At 38.9% G+C, this 20039-nt stretch overlaps 1 protein-coding gene across 9 annotated transcripts in view; it reads right to left on the bottom strand.

Annotated features, from left to right (window-relative positions):
- The window catches only part of APC (APC regulator of WNT signaling pathway), a 301009-nt gene that overhangs the window by 107281 nt on the left and 173689 nt on the right, over nucleotides 1-20039 (bottom strand). For 8 of the 9 annotated variants that reach the window (XM_048221202.2, XM_057307348.1, XM_048221203.2 and 5 more), the window contains exon 1: nucleotides 17049-17425. The exons of the other annotated variant lie outside the window; for it this stretch is intronic. In XM_048221202.2, coding sequence (XP_048077159.2) covers nucleotides 17049-17213 — 165 coding nt within the window. In that variant the 5' untranslated portion in view covers nucleotides 17214-17425. Of the gene's footprint in view, nucleotides 1-17048; nucleotides 17426-20039 lie in introns of those variants that run through there. 9 annotated transcript variants of the gene reach the window in all.

Below are 20039 nucleotides of genomic sequence, written 5' to 3'. Positions count from 1 at the left end.
GACGGCTGCTCCTTCTACCACTTCAGAAAAATATTTGGAATAAAAACATAGTTAAAACATAGCATGCCCTCATTTTGTAGACATGTAAGTTAAATCACAAGAAGGTTAAGTGATTTGTCCTGATCTAGCTAAAGACAATGCCAAATATTTGACTCCAGGTTTCATTCTCCACTGAACCAAAGTCAATTATTTCTTTTTTTTTTTTTTTAAAGATTTTATTTATTTATTTGACAGAGAGAGAAACAGCCAGCAAGAGGGAACACAAGCAGGGGGAGTGGGAGAGGAAGAAGCAGGCTCCCAGCGGAGGAGCCTGATGTGGGGCTCAATGCCAGGACCCCGGGATCACACCCCAAGCCAAAGGCAGACGCTCAATGACTGAGCCACCCAGGCGCCCCCAAAGTCAATTATTTCTGATTTAGAAATCTAAATATATTTATCTTTAACAGAGAAAAGTCTTCTATACCACTAGTTGGTCCTTAGTTGACTTTGGGGGCGCCTGGGTGGCTCAGTCGTTGAGCGTCTGCCTTTGGCTTGGGGCGTGATCCCAGAGTCCTGGCACTGAGCCCCACATCAGGCTCCTCCGCTGGGAGCCTGCTTCTTCCTCTCCCACTCCCCCTGCTTGTGTTCCCTCTCTTGCTGGCTGTCTTTAACAGAGAAAAGTCTTCTACACCACTGGTTGGTACTTAATTTCAATAAAAAATGGACAAATATAATGAGGATATATGTACTAAGTAAAAATCACGTAAAAACCCTAATTAAATTAAATGATGAACACAGGTAACACAAGTAATAAAACCAGAAGCCTCCACTACTAGGTTTACAGAGGGCCTTCAGCAACTTCATTAACAAGCAATAAAAGACAAATGAAAGATTTTAATTTGCAGCTCAGTAACAGTGAGATACATTAGGAACAGAATTACCCCCTCCCCATACAATAATCTGCTTTTTTGGGGACATAAAAAGCAGTATACCAAACACTGGTCACAGAAACTGAGAACTCCTTTTTTTCTCCCCATTCAATTACTCTTTTCGGTTCCTTACATTTAATATTTTGGCAAGAAAATGGTCATGGTTTAAATCTGGTCTTCACGGTTCTAATAATAATATTTAATTAGCAGGCGGTTATCTGAATTGAGATACAAAACTTTTGTCAAAGACCTAATTCTACACTAAATCAAAAATCTCATTAGTACAATATAAACTAATATAAAATTATAGCAGTGGTAACTCATCATAAAATATCATTAAGTTGTGGGGGAGAAATCCTACCAATATGTACTTCCAAAAGACAGCACATAAATTCTCTACGAAAGTGAAGCAATAACTGGATTTTAAAGCTGGCATAATACATTATATTGGTATAACAGAACTGATTTTTCTCAATTTTTTCTGAGTAAGCATTAACTTTCTGCAAAAATTCGTAACTTGTTTCAACTTAGGCCACTCTGTAATTCATTAGAATATATGTGATATGAGTGAATGTTCAACCAAATGAGCACAATTAAAAAAGATTTGTAGGTTTTGTCTGGTGTGACATTTTTTTCCATGTTCTTTTTTTTTTTTTTTTAAGATTTTATTTATTTATTTGACAGAGATAGAGACAGCCAGTGAGAGAGGGAACACAGGCAGGGGGAGTGGGAGAGGAAGAAGCAGGCTCATAGCGGAGGAGCCTGATGTGGGGCTCGATCCCATAACGCTGGGATCACGCCCTGAGCCGAAGGCAGACGCTTAACCGCTGTGCCACCCAGGCGCCTCCCAAGTTTATGTTCTTAACTGATAGCTAGTATCATCTTTCAGTGATGTTAATGTGTAAACTGATGTTGGAGAAAACAGAGGAAGAACTCTTGTGTTAGAATTAAGAAGTTATAAAAGAAATGCTATTGAAATATTAGAAAAGATATCAGTCTCTGAAATGAAACTGTAACAAAGAAAAAGACAGGAAATGAAAGACTAGGGGCGCCTGGCTGGCTCAGTCATTAAGCGTCTGCCTTCGGCTCAGGGCATGATCTGAGGCTCCTGGGATGGAGCCCCACATCAGGCTCCGTGCTCTGCTGGGAGCCTGCTCTTCCTCTCCCACTCCCCCTGTCTGTGTTCCCTCTCTTGCTGGCTGTCTCTTTCTCTCTGTCAAATAAATAAATAAAATCTTAAAAAAAAAAAAAGAAAGAAAGAAAGAAATGAAAGACCAGAATAAGAAGAGTAGAATGTCACAGGCCTAACTAAATAGAGGTATTAAAATCCAACTCTAGGGCAGGAACAGAGGGCACATGAAAGACTCGCGGCCTAGAGTCTCTTCCAGTTCTAAAATTCTCTGTCACTTCATTCTTCGGTTCACTGAAGTAACTAAGCAAATCGAAAACAAGGAAGCTGTTTAAATCTGACATAGTTGGGAAATGAAGGGAACTCTAAGTAACAAGAAACTTGGTATTTTCTTTTGGCAGAGAGGAAAAAAGAATCAAGTAACAAATATGAGAATTCTAGGTCTCCTTAAAAGAGAACTGCTTTTGTATTTTGTTGATGCATCAATGTAATCACAAAGTGACACACGGCATTTCACGGGAAGACCTGTGATTAATATCAGGTTAAACGTCTTTAAAATAAAAATGTATTGCTATGTTATACAAAATTTTCAACACAGAAACACATTCTCTAACCACAGAATGTCAATTTATGACTACAGTTTAGTTTGCCTAGTAAGATTTCTAACCTGTGTTTAATCTATTTAATTGATTCAATTTCTGATATCAAACGCAAATTATACATACAATACTTTAAAAAGATGTGGGTTCAAAGGTTCAAAAATCACATTTGGTCCCTGAGATATACCAAAAAATATTTAGGAAAATAAAAATAGAAATCACAACATCCAAATGGCATAAAGAAAGCTGTCACAATTACTGGAAATGAACCCCACCTCCAACAAAAATACTAAAGGACAAATGTTTGCAGTCCTTCCTCAGCTCAGTGCATTCTCCTTCCCTCTTCACATATTTCACTTCAAAAAATGTTCACATTTTATCTCTTTGCTCACAGAAAGGACATTCCTATCCCAATGTACTATCCTTGTTACACGTATTTCTGACTTCTCCAGTCAAAGAAAATATCCCTGCCTCCTTCCCTTGGGGGCTTTGCAAAGTAATAGAATAATGTGATAAACAATGCTAAAGTATTAAAAGGCAACCATACTTTAATGTTTACCTTTCCCAGATATCTCATTTGTAACATAAAGGGGGCCTGAACACAAAAAAATGACTACTGTAGAAATGTCAAGTCCTCCTTGAACAAGTTAGTCAAAGAAATATTTGGACTTCTGATTGTAGAAATAGCAGACTATGCAATTCAAACAGCTGTCCTTTGAAGTCAATTTAAAAACTAGACAAAATATTAAAATATCCAACATAGTGAGGAATGAATAACCAGCTCAAATGTACAAGATGAAACCCAGAAAGGTGAGATCAGCTTTTGTCTTCCATGGGTTTGTCAACAAAGACGTATTTAAGAGTCTGAACTCTGATTTGTTGCCTGACTTTCAGGACTGGGGAACAAAGGTCAGAATCTGGGACCCACCAATGGTAGAGACTGTGATAAAAACACCATTGGCTTTGGGCTTGGACTCCACAGGGATTCATCCTAAGACAAGTAAGAAGGAACCAGAAGGTGGGCCAGAAAACTTAAAAGATTTGAAACTGAATTAAGATGGTCTCACACTCCAAGGCAGTTGGTAATAGCAAATGAAAATCTTCTCTAGAGAAAAATTAACTTCATCTTATACATCAAATTATTTCTGCAACAGACAACAGAATAAGACCCACAGAGAGCTGACATGTTGGATTACAAGACACAGACTGAAAAATCTACATTTAAGGGGATAAAAATCAAGCTTAACTATTTTTGCATGGAACTGAAAACTATACAAAGGGACATGGTAGGTATGAAAAAGAACCAAATAAAAATTCTAGTAACTAGTAAAAGAGGGGGGGGAAACGGTTGTAACTTCCACATAGTAAGAGAAAAAAAATCTGAAATGAAAAAATAGTCAATTTGTCTAAATGGCAAGAAAGTGGAGAAAAGAGAACTAACAAACAGGGCAAATGTAAAGTACACAGTAAGATGAGAGAGTTAAATCCAACCATATCACACAAGGGACACACCAAAAACAATGCGAAAAGGTTGGAGGTAAAAGAACAGAAAAAGATATACCACACAAACAATGAAAAGTGCTGGTATTACAGCAATCTTGGACAAACTAAACTTTAATGCAAAAAAAAAAAAAATGCTATCCAAAAAAAAGAGGAAAACTTCATAATAGTAAGTCACTAAGAAGATGTAACTACTATGCATTTCCATGCATCTACTAGCACAGCCTCAAATACATAAAACAAAAACTGAGAGAGCTACAAGAGGATATAATCAAATCCACAATCATAATGGGATATTTTAATATACCCTTCTTTATAATTGATACAAGCAAAAAAAAAAAAAAAGATCACTAATGATGCTAAAGATATGAAATACAACAAACATGACCTAATGAAAACATTTGGAACACTGCACTCAACTGCAGAGGAAAAAAAAGACAATATACTGGGCCACAATGCAGATCTCAAGTTTTAAAGGTGTGAAATCACAGACCATTGAATCAGAGTGTATTCTCTAATTATCTTGTACAGTTGTTAGAAATCAAAACAAATTAAAAAATAACTAGAATATCTCCATGTATTTAGAAATTAATATAATACTTCCAACTAATCCAAAAGCCGAAGTCTTCTATCAATAAAAATTAGAAAACATTTTAAATGAATTATAAAAATACTACATATATCATAATTTGAGTAATACAGCTAGCTAAAATAGTGCTTAGAAGGAAATGCTTAGCCTTAAATACATGTAATTAAAAGGAAGAAACGCTGAAAAGTAGTGAACTACAAGAAATTAACAAAAGAACTACAAAAAATTTACCTTCAAAAAATAGAAGGAAGGAAAGAAAGCAGAAATCGGTGCACTAGAACACAAACATGTAATAAAAAGGATCAGTAAGATTTAAAACTTAGTTTTTTTGAAAGACTACTAAATCTCTGGTGAGACTGATAAAGGAGAAAGGGAAATAAGAAAAAGGGAAATATCAGACATAAGAAGGGAATTCTTTCCTAAAGCCAATAATATATAATTTTGTGAAGGTAAATTAAAAAGTGTGGATGAAAAAGACAACCTCTTAGGGGAAAAATTACCAAAATACTTAACAAACAGAAAACCTGAATAGGCTTAGAAAGGAGAAATCCCATTAACTAAAAACCTTTCCAAAAAGAAAATTCTCAGGACAGTTTCTCTGACAGACTGTAGCAAAAATCTGAGGAATAAAAATTCGAATCATACAAACTTTCCCAAAACAGAAAATAAGGGTCAGTTCACCTTATGAGGCTAGCATAACACTGATTTCAAATCTTGACAAGAACAATATAGACCATCTCATTTATGAACACTGACGTAAAACAAACTCTCAGGCAAAATATTAATAAATTGAACCCAGGTATAATTTAAAAAGATAATACAGTAAAACCAAATTAGGTGTATCCCAGGAATCAGATTAGGCTTAACAGGTAAATAAAATTCAATATATTAACGCACTAAGAGAAAATTCTTATGGCAATGAAAAGTTGAAAAGGAAGGAAGGCAGGCAGGCAGCATTAAATTCAAACAGAATAAAACACAAAATTGTTAGTAAATGAGATACAGCAGGGAGCTTTTTTTTTAAGTTTTTATTTTAATCACCTGGTGCTCATTATGACAAGTGCATTCCTTAATCCCCATCATTTATTTCACCCATTTCCCACCCCCACCCCCACCCCCACCCCCGGTAACCATCAGTTTGTTCTCTATGATTAAGAGTCTGTTTCTTGGTTTGTCTTTTTTTTTTCCCTTTGGTCATTTGTTTTGTTTCTTAAATTCCACACGAGTGAAATAATATAGTACATGTCTTTCTCAGACTTATTTTGCTTAGCATTATACTCTCTAGCTCCATCCATGTCACTGCAGATGGCAGGATTTCACTCTTTTTGATGGCTGAATAATATTTCATTGTATATATACACCACTACTTTAACCATTCATTCATCAATAGATGGATACTCGGGCTGCTTCCATGTCTTGGCTATTGTAAATAATGCTGCAATAAACACAGGGGTGCATGCATCCCTCTGAATTGGTGTTTTTTATATTCTTTGGGTAAATACCCAGTAGTGTGACTGCTGGATTGTAGGGTAGTTCTATTTTTAACTTTTTGAGGAAACTCCATACTGTTTTCCAGTGACTGCACGAGTCTGCATTCCCACCAACAGTGCACAAGGGTTCCTTTTGCTCCACATCCTCACCAACACCTGTCGTTTCTTGTGTTCTTGAGTTTAGCCATTCTGACAGGTGTGAAGTGATACCTCACTGTGGTTTTGATTTGCATTTACCTGACGCTAAGTGATGATGAGCATCTTTTCAAGTGTCTGTTGCTTATTTGTATGTCTTCTTTGGAGAAATGTCTGTTCATGTCTTTTGCCCATTTTTTCCATGGTCTTATTTGGTTTTTGGGTGTTGAGTTGTGCAAGTTCTTTATATATTTCAGATACTAACCCTCTATCGGACATGTCATTTGCAAATATATTCTCCCATTCGGTAGGCTGCTTTTAGTTTAGTTGACTGTTTCCTTCTCTGCGCAGAAGCTTTTTATTTTGATGTAGTCCCAATAGCTTATTTTTGCTTTTGTTTCCCTTGCCTCAGGGGACCTATCTAGAAAAAAATGTTGCTGCAGCCAATGTCAGAGAAATTACTGCCTGTGCTCTCTTCCAGGACTTTTATGGTTTCAGGTCTCATACTTACGTCTTTGGTCCATTTTGAATTTAGCTTTGTGTATGGTTTAAGACAGTTGTCCAGTTTCATTCTTTTACATGTTGCTGTCCAGTTTGCCCAACACCATTTGTTGTAGAGACTGTCTTTTTCCCATTGCATAGTCTTTCCTGCTTTGTCGAATATTAATTGACCACATAATTGTGAGTTTATTTCTGAATTTTCTACTCTGTTCCATAAATCTGTATGTCTATTTTTGTGCCAATATCATACTATTTTGATTACTATAGCTTTGTAATATAACTTGATGTCTGGAATTGTGATGCCTCCAGTATTGCTTTTATTTTTCAAGATGGCTTTGGCTATTCAAGTCTTTTTGTGGTTCCACACAAATTTTAGGATTTTTTGTTCTAGTTCTGTGAAAAATGCTGTTGGTATTTGAATAGAGATTGCATTAAATGTGTAGATTGCTTTGGGTAGTAGAGACATTTTAACAATATTTGTTCTTCCAATCCATGAGCGTGGAATGTCTTTCCATTTCTTTGTGTTGTCTTCCATTTCTTTCATTGGTGTTTCATAGTTTTCAGAGTACAGGTCTTTCACCTCTTTGGTTAGGTTTATTCCTAGATATCTTATTTTGGTGCAACTGTAAATGGAATGGTTTTCGTAATTTCTCTTTCTGCTGCTTCATTATTGGTGTACAGAAATGCAACAGATTTCTGTAGACTGATTTTGAGCAGAGAACTTAACAAAAGCAAAACAAAAAGAAAACCTTCAGCAAATGTACTTAGGAGTGAAATGTTAAAAGCTTTCTCTTTGAGATCAGGAACAAGACAGGGAGAGCAGCCCTGTGATGATGCAGTGTTCTATTTCTTGACCTGGGTAATAAATCCATGTGTGTTTACAATAACATATTAAGGTCTTCATTTAACCTTTTATGTACAATCTAGGATATGTGTTACGGAAAAAAGGGAAGAAATATTTGGAGATGAACAAAAGGCTGATTAAGACTATCATCAAAGCTCAGCAACTCTGTAGGTCCTAATTTTCCCCTATTATGATTAATTTCAAACCAATTAACATTTATTGGGCTTATAAGACATTGTCCAATCTGGCAACATGAATTATTAACCTTAAAGATGTTTGCAGCCTATCATCTAGTAACTCCATTATCTATGAACCCATCTTAAGGAAAAAGGCCAAGATAAAAAGAAATCCATAATGTGCTAAGATGTTCATTGCACACATGAAAATAAAATGGAAAAACAACTAAATAACCAACTACAGGGAATAGTTAAAAATAATTCTTACAGTGGGATTATTATACAGTCAATAAGAATAAGATTTACAAAAGAGTCTAAGAAATGTATATAACCTTATTTTTTTTAATTGGAAATATATACACACAAACATTATGTGTACTGTGACTAAGGGGGATATATCTTACGCACAGAAAAAAGACAAAATAAGAAGGAGGGAGAGAGGGGTTGGGGAGACAAAAGTTATATTATTTTTCTTTATATGATGAGCTTATGGATATTATCTGTACTTTTTATTTTATTCCTGAATTTCCTGTAATGACTATATAAAGCTTTAATAATGGGTATGTAAGAACTGAAGAAAATAATCACAAACCTAATGTATCTTATTTTAATTACTTCAAAATGTAACTAAAATTTCAATTTTTATCTCAGTCTGATTTTATTCAGGTAAACTATTTTCTAACAGTTAAACTGTGTAAGTCTATAATTTGCCAATTATTTAAAAATAATTTCTAATTATATGTAGTGTTTTAAATCATATAACCTTAAAAATAATAATAATTAGATCTCCAAAGATCCTGGCCATAATTCTAAACCAGTTTGCTCCTAACAGCTAAAAGAGAAAATGATCTATAAACAGGCTACAAGCAGTCAATTCTGTAAAAGAAAAATGATGATTAGTCTCTGAATAAAAGATTATTCTGGCTCCTCACTTTCTTGAGCAACCATTTTCAACCTCAGCTTTGCCAACATCCTGGTATTTTCTGACCAGCTGCGAGATATGTCTCAAGTAATCTGTTATCAATCATAAAGTATAAATGTGTTTAATGCTTATCATTAGAAATAATAATAAACTGAAGCGAGCGTAAGATCAGCCCTATACGACTTAACATAGTTTGCATTCCAGTATACTTTAATGAGAGGGAACGAACACAGTAGAGATAAATCCTACATTTTGGGAATTCCACATTCACTTATTCAATACTTACTGAGCATCTATTAGAGGCCAGGAAGTAAAGGCACCTTGCAAACAATAGAAACAGAACTGAAAACTATTAGGTCATAGGGTTAAACGTAACTGTCATTTTACAATTTAAAGCTTTTAGTAGACTAACCCAATCCTACTTTTCACTACTTGCCAGCATAAACTTTGTTCCTCTAGTTCTGATTTTCTTCTAGAACATTCTAGCCTTCCCTGCTGCCAAACCTCTGCTTGAGCTGCTCCCCAGCCTAAGCGCTTTTTGTTCATTTACAAGCACCTGTAGAATGCTCACCATGGCTAGGCACTGTGCTTGGAATGACAGAAGGAAAAAGCCTTTTCTATCTTTTCTAATCTTTGAAGCCTGGGTTGAGTCCCACTTCTTTGTCACAGAATTACTCATTATCCTCTCCATACTCCGAATGTTGTAACTGTTACTATCCAACACAGTGGCTCCCAATCTCTAATTTAAGAAACCATTTTTAATATCAAAATGTTTCATGAATCTTATTCTCACTCCTCAGGTGATAGCATCTGGTCCCATGGCCCCAAATACCATCCATACACTGATAACTTCCAAACATGTACATCCAGCTCCTTGAACTCCTAATAGATATGCCTATTCAACGTCTCCACTTGAATATCTGATAGGTATCTCAAACATAGCTGCATCCAAAACAAAACTCCTGATTTACATCTCCAAACCTGTGTTCCACCTACCCCCTACCCCACAGCCCCATCTTAGTAAAAGGTGCCACCTTTCACCCAGTTGCTCGTGTTGAAAAACCTAGGAGTCATCCTTTACTTCCCTTTCCCTCACACTCCACGTCTAATCCATCAGTAAATCCTAGTTATTCTCCTTTTTCTTCTTTAAAGATTTTATTTATTTAAAGATTTATTTTTTATTTTTTATTATTAATCTACCAATAGATCCAAGTTATTCTACCTCTTCTTCTTTAAAGATTTTGTTTGTTTATTCTCTCCTTATTTAAGGAGAGAGAGAGTGCAAGTGAGGGAGGGGCAGAGGGAGAGAATCTCAAGCAGACTCCAGGTTGAGTGTGGAGCCTGACACGGAGCTTGATCTCATGAACTTGAGATCATGACCTGAGCCAAAGTCAAGAATTGGACACAACCAACTGAGCCACTCTGGTGCCTCTCTACTTTCTAAGTATATTACAAATTTGACCACTTCTTTGCTCCTCCATCACTACTATCTTCTCTAAGCAGCACATTTCCAACCTAGATTACTGTAAGATTTTCCTAACTGGTTTTCCTGCTTCATTCTTGCCTTCAATTTTCAACATACAGTTGGAGTAATCCTTCAAAAAAAACCCCCAAAAACATGTCAAATCTGGATATTCCCATGCTTAAAACACTTTAATGATTTCCATTTCACTCAGAGTAAAATCGAGTCTTTAAATGACCTTCAATGCCTACTTGATCTAGCCTCTGCTGGTCCTACCAACTGTCCTACCACTCTCCCCTTCACTCACTCTACTTCAGCCACACTGGCCTCCCTGTTGTTCTTTTTTATTTATTTTTTTTCTTTTCTTTTCTTTTTTTTTTTAATGATTTTTTTATTATATTATGTTAGTCACCATACAGTACATCCCCGGTTTCTGATGTAAGGCTCAATGATTCATTATCCCTGTTGTTCTTCCCACATGTCAAACACACTTCCATCTCAGAAGGTGCCGCTCCCTTGACCTGAACACTTTCCCTCAGATAGCTCCAGGGCTTACTCCCACCACTTCCTTCAGGTCTCTCAGCTCAAAGGGCTTCTCAAAAAGTCCTTCCGTCACCAACCTATCTAAAGTAGCATCCTGTTACTCTCTTATACACTGAAACTTTTATTTATATCAAAGCCTATTAACTATCGTGTGTGTCTGTGTGTGTGTTCACATGGATAATGTTTATTGACGGCATCCCTAACCAACATTTACACTCAGAGAGAGCAGAGCCTTGGTTTTGTTCACGACTGTTGCCACATTATGTGCACACAGCAGACCCTCAAGAATATTTATTGGATGAATGATGATTATTGCTTTTGGTTTTGTTGAGAAAATAATGAAAAATACACTACTAGAATTCAGGAAGGCTTTCAAATGAATTTATACTCTATTAATAATCATAAAAGCATTATATACATGCTTTGGTGGTAGGAATACAATGTACATGATTCAGGGTTCAATAACAACGAAGGAATAGGGCCTTCTTATAATTCTCTATCCCTTCCCACATCCTTCCTATGTCATTCATTAATTCTTTTTTAAAGATTTTATTTACTTACTTGGCAGAGAGACAGAGAGAGAGCACAAGCAGGCAGAGCAGCAGGCAGAGGAAGAGGGAGAAGCAGACTCCCCACTGAGCAGGGAGCCCGATGTGGGGCTCAATCCCAGGATCTTGAGATCATGACCCGAGCAGAAGGCAGACGCTTAATCAACTGAGCCACCCAGGCACCCCATCATTAATTTTTTCCATAAATGGTTACTGTGTACCTTTAAGCCACAGTATTCTAGACATTAATACAAAAATAACTAAGACAAGGTAATGCATTGAGACATATAAAAATAATACTTATAGACTATGACATACACTAGGGATACAAATATAGATCATAAAACTGTGGCACAACGGGAAGTAATCGACATTTTAGGGGTAAGTGTTTAGGTGGTTAGGGCAAGTTTTAGTAGTGATGATACTCAACAAACACTCATAAAATGAAACAACAGAAGGTATTCTTCAGTTTACTTTACATGTGAAATGAGGGTTTTAAGTCTTAAAAAGTGCTGCTGTAATTTGCTACTATGAGATAAGCTAGGCTTAGAATGAAACCAGAACAAGGGGAGTGACAGAGCTGAACGGATCACAGAGAAACTGAGCCAAGTCCTTGATGATTTCAGGCTGGATGAAGCCTTAGGTAAAGTTTAGCTACAAGATCTAATCATTCCCTTTATTGTTTAAGCAGTGTGAATTTGGTTTTCTGTCACTTGCAATATAAGAATACAAATGAACTTCTACGAATTCTTTCAAAAAGCAAAGCATTTGCTTATTTCAGGGTGTAGGGCCACTACTGGCATTTCTGAAGGGATGAATCTTTGTTTTGTGGGAGACATCACAGGACTTTCAGTATATGTGACTTCTACCCACCAATTGTCAGTAGGTCCTCACAACCACTGTGACAACCAAAAATGTCCCTATATATTTTCCAAATGCCTCCCACCCCCAAGGGAAAAACAAATCTATTTTCTAATAGTTTTATATGTACCCATTTCTCTCAGTGGTTCCACCAGGTACACATAAATGTACTTAACATCAACTTTAGGGGTAACTGGGTGATGGACATTAAGGAGGGCACGTGATGTAATGAGCGCTGGGTGTTATATAAGACCAATGAATCAATGAACTCTACCTCTGAAACTAGTAATACACTGTACGTTAATTAATTAAATTTTAATTTAAAAAAAGAAAAATATCAACCTTAGAAGAACAGTTACACATCACTCAAATGTCTTAATTTTACAAAATCCAAGTTTAATCAGTCATTTACGACTATCTCAATGTTACCCAAAATCCCATGTATAGCTTACATCAACTCTTGGGGTAAGCAGTGCTGTAAGTCTGCTCCTACTATTGGAAAATTTTTATTTATTTAAACTTACTTCTCTATAAAATACTAGAGAGACATGTCACTGATATTGTTGGTCACCTTCCCCTCAGCCATTCACCTAACTTCCTCCTAGACTGAAATGTCAGATAATGGTTTTTCCAGCCCCCTCGCAAGTAGGACATGAACATGCCAGGATGACATCTGACATACGGCTTCTGTGAAAGGTTTACTTGCCTAATCAAGAGACTGGAGGGCAAACTTCCTCCTATCTTTGGTGGCCGCGTGAGAAGGTGATTTCCGGAGCAGAAAGAGTAATGTGCAACAGTAAGAGGATGAGCCTGAGCAAAAAGATCAGCACACTGAGGATAAAGAAGAAAAGCACCTAGATCCTTGATACAGCGTCACTGTACAGCTACACTGACTGACCAGCAATCCTCCAACTCTGGACTTCTTTTTATGTGAAATACAGTTTACTGCTGGTCGGTATTATGTAACCCAAGGCCAAACTAATACAAGATATACTCAAGATCTGAAAGCCGCTGGAAGTGGGAGAACCAACATGACTGCAGGGTTAGAGTGGGTGGCTGGGAGAAAGCTGTGTACAAAAGACAAATCAGAAGCAAGAGAAACATATACACACATGCACATGTAAACACACTAGGTGAGGGCAGGTGGATTAAAATCAAATTCCACCTGATTCTGTTTGGTAGGAGGCAAGCTTATGATAGTACATCTAAGATACACAGCAAGCAATGCCGGTGGGAAGTCAAGTTACAGAACGGGAAACATCCACACAAAAGTGATGATTTATGCCATTAAAAATAGGGTACAACCGCTAAGAGAACACAGTGAAAAGTGCAGAGATCCTTGAGTACACTGGTTACCACTTGTCATTCTAGTTGAGGTTCATCCACCCGTGAGGCCAATTAGAATCCCACCCCTCTTGACAAAGATATTGTGACAGACTTGGCAGCATGACCTTCTCCATTTGTTCTATCAGAATGGAGGTTAGGACTTCTGGGAAAAGCCTAGAAGAGAATTCTCTCTCCCTTTGGAAATAAAGGAGGCTATCACATGAACATTGCTGATAGTTGTTTTTTTTGTTTTGTTTTGTTTTGTTTTTTACTAGGAGGGAAGCCAGTCAAAGCATAAAGCCCAAACTGGAGGACAAAGTTGAGATAATAGCAGAAAATGGAGCTTCAGCCCTGATGACATAAGCCTGTTTTTGAAGCCAATTCTCTCTATGCACTTGCCAATTATATAAGCCAATACATTCTTTTTGCTTTTAAAACAAGTTTGCATCCTAACTAATGTGGGAACCACTATGTTTTGGGGGAAGAAGTGCAGGAAATGTGAAAAAACTTTCAGAGACATAAGAGAAACAGGGCATACAATGCAGAAGAACCAAGAAATCAGATAATCTTATTCCCACAGAGTATATTTCACCAGTGATCCTAGGAAACCAAAGATAACCGAGGAAAGACCATTAGATTTGGTGACTAGGAGATCATAGGTGACTTTTAAAGTAGCAATTTCAGTGCTGAAATGGTAAAGTAAGTCAGAGTGCAAAGGAAACAATAATTTATATTAATTAAGAACTCCATAATGTACCAAACACTTGGGTGAACATTTAACATGTGTTAAACTCCTTCAATTATGACTCTGTAAGCAAGTTTAACGTTCTATTTTACAGATAAAGAATACAGTGAGTAGTAACTTGCCCACAGCCACACAGCCACTAAGTGGTTTTAAAAGACTTCAAACCCAGATTTATCGGGCTCAAAAGTCCATGTTCTTCCTACTACACCAGGCTCCTGGAATCAAAGAATAAAAATACAATGACACAGCAGGCTCAAAATTCAGACTCGCCTACCTGAGTTGCACAGCACACAGCACTGTATTTGGCAGCCTTGACATAGAAGCATATACATAGGCTAAAGAGGAAGAGACTGAAGAAGGAATGATAAAGGACAGTTTGACAGAAAGACAGGCAGGAATGATTGTGGACACATCTGGAGGGGACTACTCTTGAAAAAGGGGAAGGACATTCTTCCCCTGAGATAGGAGTAGATAAGGAAATGATACTGAGGATAAAAAGAATATACCTCAGACAGTTGAGATTTTTCTCAGGAAAGGAAGAGATTATTATTTGCTATAAAAACCTTCAGGAAATGATACAGAAAGACAGTCAGCATTAAAGACCCAGCAGACAGCAGAGCACCAACTGGTATGAAAACTAACCAATACCTGCACGTAACTGTCTCTTGTATCCTTCAGGAGCTCAGGGGTCAAACTGAAAGAGCTAGTGATGAGGCTTATTCTGGACTGGGGACTAGAAAGGTAAATCTACAGAAAATAAAGCATTCTAGGGCATTAATGAGAGCTTAGTAAAAACCGATGACAGTGGGATCCTGGTTTAGAGAGGCAAATGAAATCAGCAGCAGGCTAATGGGTTGGATAAATAGAGAGACAAAGAGGGGTTCATAAAGACAGTGTGTGTGAGAGAGAAAACAGGTTCCCTAAAAGCGGAAGAGTAAGGGATTTTAATAAGTTTGTAATCAGAGATGTGTTTTGACACAACCCTTCAAATTATTTTGCCAGAGGCAGAGAGCCATTGACTGGAGCTCAGCAGTACTACTATCCCTTCAGTCAAAAGCACAGAATTGAGAGATAACCCCCTCTAAAAATGTACAGCCCTTGACTGTAGAAAAATGAAGGCTGAAAACAAACAAATGGACAAACTAGCCCATACAGGAATCAAACATAAAAATATCTCCCCTTTTTTTGAACTAAACAATTCTATCTCTAAATTTAAGAAATTAAAAAAATCTTTAAAAAAGGAAATTCATTAAGAGATCAAAGTCTACAACAAAGGGAAAGACAGATTATGTGTCATGAGGCAAAATGAAAAGTAAACAAATCTGTCAGGCCAATTATACAGCCCACATACTAAAGAATGTTAGTACAGAATTCCAAAAGGGCAAGGATAGTTTGTCCTTTAATAACTTGGGACAGCACCTAGCATAGCTTCAACAAAATATTACTCAATTTAATGTTAATAAAATAGTCCACCCACTTGCAATCTCAAAGGAGAAGCTATCATTTATATCTATAATCTCAGTTTTACAGTTTTGGGGCTTTTGAGAAATTATCCAACTACTTCTCTCTCCCTTTGGAAGTAAATGACAAAGACTATCACATGAACGTTGCTGATAGCCATCTTTTTACTAGGAGGGAAGCCAGTCTGAGCACGAAGCCCAAACAGGAGGACAGAGTTGAGATAACTGCAGAAAAACAGAAAATATGGGAGAAACAGACATGGCAACTTCCTCCACTACCACTTCAATCCTGCAGCTTGCATTTATCAACTCTGGCAAGACACCAGGTTATTTAGGACAGTTTCTTACACCATTAGTTCTGAGTACCCTTGCCCTAGTAATGAAAGAAGAACTGAGACTGGCACAGCCTAAATTTTGCAGAAAATATCAAGTCCTACAGCGACTGTTAAGTAGCAGCAGCAACAATCGAGAATCCAAGAAATTTGAGGAGTTCTGAGTTTAAAAAGCTTTTCTCCATTTTAGTCCTTTCTAAATAAAACAAAGAGCTTGTACAATACGGGATTCTAAAGCTTCCCTGGGCAATTTAAGCTAAATAAAATAAACATCTAAATAAAAGATACTCCGCCACACTAAATAAAAGAATATATCACTTAACCTTCCTTGTGCTATTACGTATCTTACATTCACAAAGCCTTCTTTTTTAAAAACGAACACTTCCCAATTCTTCCACTAGATCTAGAAAACGTAAGCCCCCGCCTTAAAAGTTCGGAGACCAAAGGTTTACTATAGTCACAGGTTAATTTCCATGAACGATCATCTGCATCACAGGCACCATTCCCTACTTTGCAGGAGTTCAATGAGCCAAGTCCAACTCTTCAAACGACCCGTCTCCTGGGGACTTGATTCCCTCATTAAGGTGAAGCTTTTTCTTTGTAACTCTAGATACGAGGCTACCGGGTATTCTTCCCAGAACTTTTAAAGGAAGCAAGAGGGTCGAAACCAGGAAGATGGGGAGGCGACTAAAATAGGAGGGGCAACGACCCACCCACCTAACGCAAAGGAGAGACCGCTTGGACGTGTAAAGCTTCACCAGGAGCCGGGAAAGGTGCGGAAGGCAGCAGGCGTCGCGACCCCCACCCACCGTGTGAGAATGGAGGGCTTGCAAAGCCAGGGTCCAGCTGGAGGCCTGAAAGGGGGCGCAGGGCGGGGAGGGGGTGGGACGTGGAGACAAGAGAGCGGCAGAGTCCGGCCGAGCACCATTAGGGTCTAGAGCAGCGGGACAAAACCGCCAGTGCTTGCGCCTCACTCACCTGCCAGACGCTCGCCCCGCGGCCAGAAGTACGGACGCCGCCTGGGCGCTTCCTCTCCTTCGGGACACAGCCGCCGCCGCCGCCGGAGCTCCAGGACCCGACAGTAGAGGGGGGTGCAGAAGCAGGCAAAGCGGCGACCGGACCCGAGCCCAGAGAGCCGTACATAGGGGGCACCGGGGGTCGGGGAAGGCAACTCTGTGGGTCACCTCCCTCAGCAGTAACTAACAACGCTTCCCGGGAACAGCATCGTGCCAGCCTCCGCCCGCTGCTCCCGGGCCTTCGCCCGCAGCTCCCCCCAGCAGCGGCCGGGTTTCCGGCGGCCACACTCCGCCCCCTTGCTACTTGGCCTCCGCCATCTTGTTGGAGGCGGGAAGAATGCGGCGCGCATGCGTGCGCGGGAATCGCCGGCGTCCTCCAGCCTCGCCGGGAGGGGCTGGAATGCGCAGTCGCTCTGCCGCAGCGCGCGGACCGTGGGTTCCTCGCGGTCCGGTGTCTTGCGCGCTTGCTACTTGGGAAGCCGAGTCTCGGTCGCCAGATCTACTCTCTTTTCTTTGGGTAGCGGCCGAATTAATAAAACCCTTCTGCATACCCATAGTCAGTTATTCAGCAAACACCTGTCCAGCGCCTACAATATGAAGCGTCCTTGGCTGGGTGCTGATGATAGATTGATAAAACCTGGCTCCAGCCCTTAAGGAACTCATAACCCAGTGAAAAAGACGCAGATAAACGAGTAATTCCCCAAATTCTTGTTTTGTAGCTGCGCACCACCTGCTCTCCCTCGAACTCCCCCCACCCCCATTTTAATTCAAAGCATACCTATTCTGGAAAGTCCTCGTTTGTCTCAGTTTTACCTGTTCTTTACCTTTAATGACCTCTCTAGCTTAATTTCATTCAACATTAAATCAACAAATAATACTTGAGTTTCTATTATATACTTGATAATGTCCTAGGCTCCAGAAGTAGAAATATATACTCATGGAACTTACATTCTAGGAGGAAAGAATGGACAATAAAAGACAAATCACAGAATTAATGTTTCATAGTGATAAGGGATGGGAAGAGAGCGAACCACCAAAAGATGAAGGAGACTGAAGGGCGGCAATTAGCAGTCTCTCTCCGGAGATGACATCTGATCTGAGGTCTGGTTGACCGTAGGGGCCAGGAGCCAAGAGAAGAACTGGGTCAGAGCCTTCCAGGCAGAGAGAACAACAAAAGCAGGGGCCTGAGGTGGGAATGAGACCAGCAGGTAAGAGGGACAAGGAGAATAGGTGGCATGGACAGTGGGAGGAGATGAGGTCAGGGAGAGGCAGTTAGGTAGGGGATTGAGGCCATGATAAGAGTTGGATTTTACTACAAGGGTCCTGTCTACCTTGTTGACACTGTCCCAACTGCTTTTCAAACACGAATACTTCCTGACTGTCTATGCTTTGCACCTGCTGATCCCACAGTCTTGAAGATCCTTACTATTGTTCTTCACATGCCCAGCTTGTCATCTTTCAGGTTTCAGCATTAATTGTCACCTCAGAAAGGCCATCCTTCCTAAGCTAGGTCTCCCTCCTGCTCTCCAGTTAGTTTCCAATATTGCACCTGATAATTTCTTCCATGGCATTCAACATTTTTGTTTTTCTTTTTTTTTAAAGATTTTATTTATTTATTGGACAGAGAGAGACACAGCAAGAGCGGGAACACCAGCAGGGGGAGTGGGAGAGGAGAAGCAGGCTTCCCCTGGAGCAGGGAGCCCGATGCCAGGCTCGATCCCTCATGACCTGAGCCGAAGGCAGATGCTTAACGACTGAGCCACCCAGGCGTCCCAACATGTTTCTTTTTCTATTTCACCCATCCCCCCACCCACCTCTCTGGCAACCTAGTTTGTTCTCCGTATTTAAGAATCTGTTTTTTGGAGGCGCCTGGGTGGCTCCTTTGGTTAAGCATCCAACTCTTGATTTTGGCTCAGGTCATGACCTCAGGGTGGTGGGATCAAGCCCCAATTGAGCCCCACAACATGCTCTGTACTCAGCGTGGAGGCTGCTTAAGGTTATCTCGCTTCTTCTCCCTCTCTACTCATGCGCATGCTCTCTCTCTCTCTCTCAAAGAAAAAAAATCTGTTTTTTTGGCTCTTTTGTTAAATTGTTTTGTTTCTTAAATTCTACATAAGTGAAATCATGCGGTATTTGTCTCTGACTTCCTCACTTAGTATTATACCCTCTGTGTCCATCCATGTTGTTGCAAATGGCAAGATCTCATTCTTTTTTAATAGCTGAGTAATATTCCATTTTATATATATCAGACATCTTTATCCATTCATCTATGGATGAACATTTGGGTGGCTTCCATTTCTTGGCTATTGTAAATAATGCTGCAATAAACACAGGGGTGCACATATTTTTTCAAAATAGTGTTTTTGCTTTCTTGAGGTAAATACCCAGTAGTGGAATTACTGAGTCACATGGTGGTAATTCTATTTTTAATTTTTTGAGGAACCTTCATACTGTTTTCACAGTGGCTGCCAGTTGGCATTCCCACCAACTGTGCAGGAGGGTTCTTAAATCTCCACATCCTCACCAACACTTGTTATCTCTTGTCCTTTTGATTTTAGCCCTTCTGACAGGTGTGAAGTGTTTTATCATTGTGGTTTTGATTTGCATTTCCCTGTTGATTAGTGATGTTGAGCATCTTTTCATGTATCTGTTGGGCATCTGTATGTTTACTTTGGAAAAAATGTCTATTCAGGTCCTCTGCCCATTTTTAAATTGGATTATTTGTGGTTTTTTGCTTTTGAAGTGTATAAGTTCTTTATATATTTTGGATATTAGCCCCTTAGGGATATATCATTTGCAAATATCTTCTGTCATTCAGTAGGTTGCATTCTCATTTTGTTGATGGTTTCCTTCACTGTAAAAAGCCTTTTATTTTGGTGTAGTCCCAATAGTTTAACTTTTTGTTTCCCTTGCCTGAGGAGACATATCTAAAAAAATGTCTTTATAGCTGATG

Source organism: Ursus arctos, unplaced genomic scaffold (assembly GCF_023065955.2).
Source record: "Ursus arctos isolate Adak ecotype North America unplaced genomic scaffold, UrsArc2.0 scaffold_5, whole genome shotgun sequence".
In the NCBI taxonomy this organism is placed as follows: Eukaryota; Metazoa; Chordata; class Mammalia; order Carnivora; family Ursidae; genus Ursus; species Ursus arctos.
The sequence above is the reverse complement of the archived record's forward strand: the minus strand, read 5'-3'. Positions and strand labels throughout refer to the sequence as shown.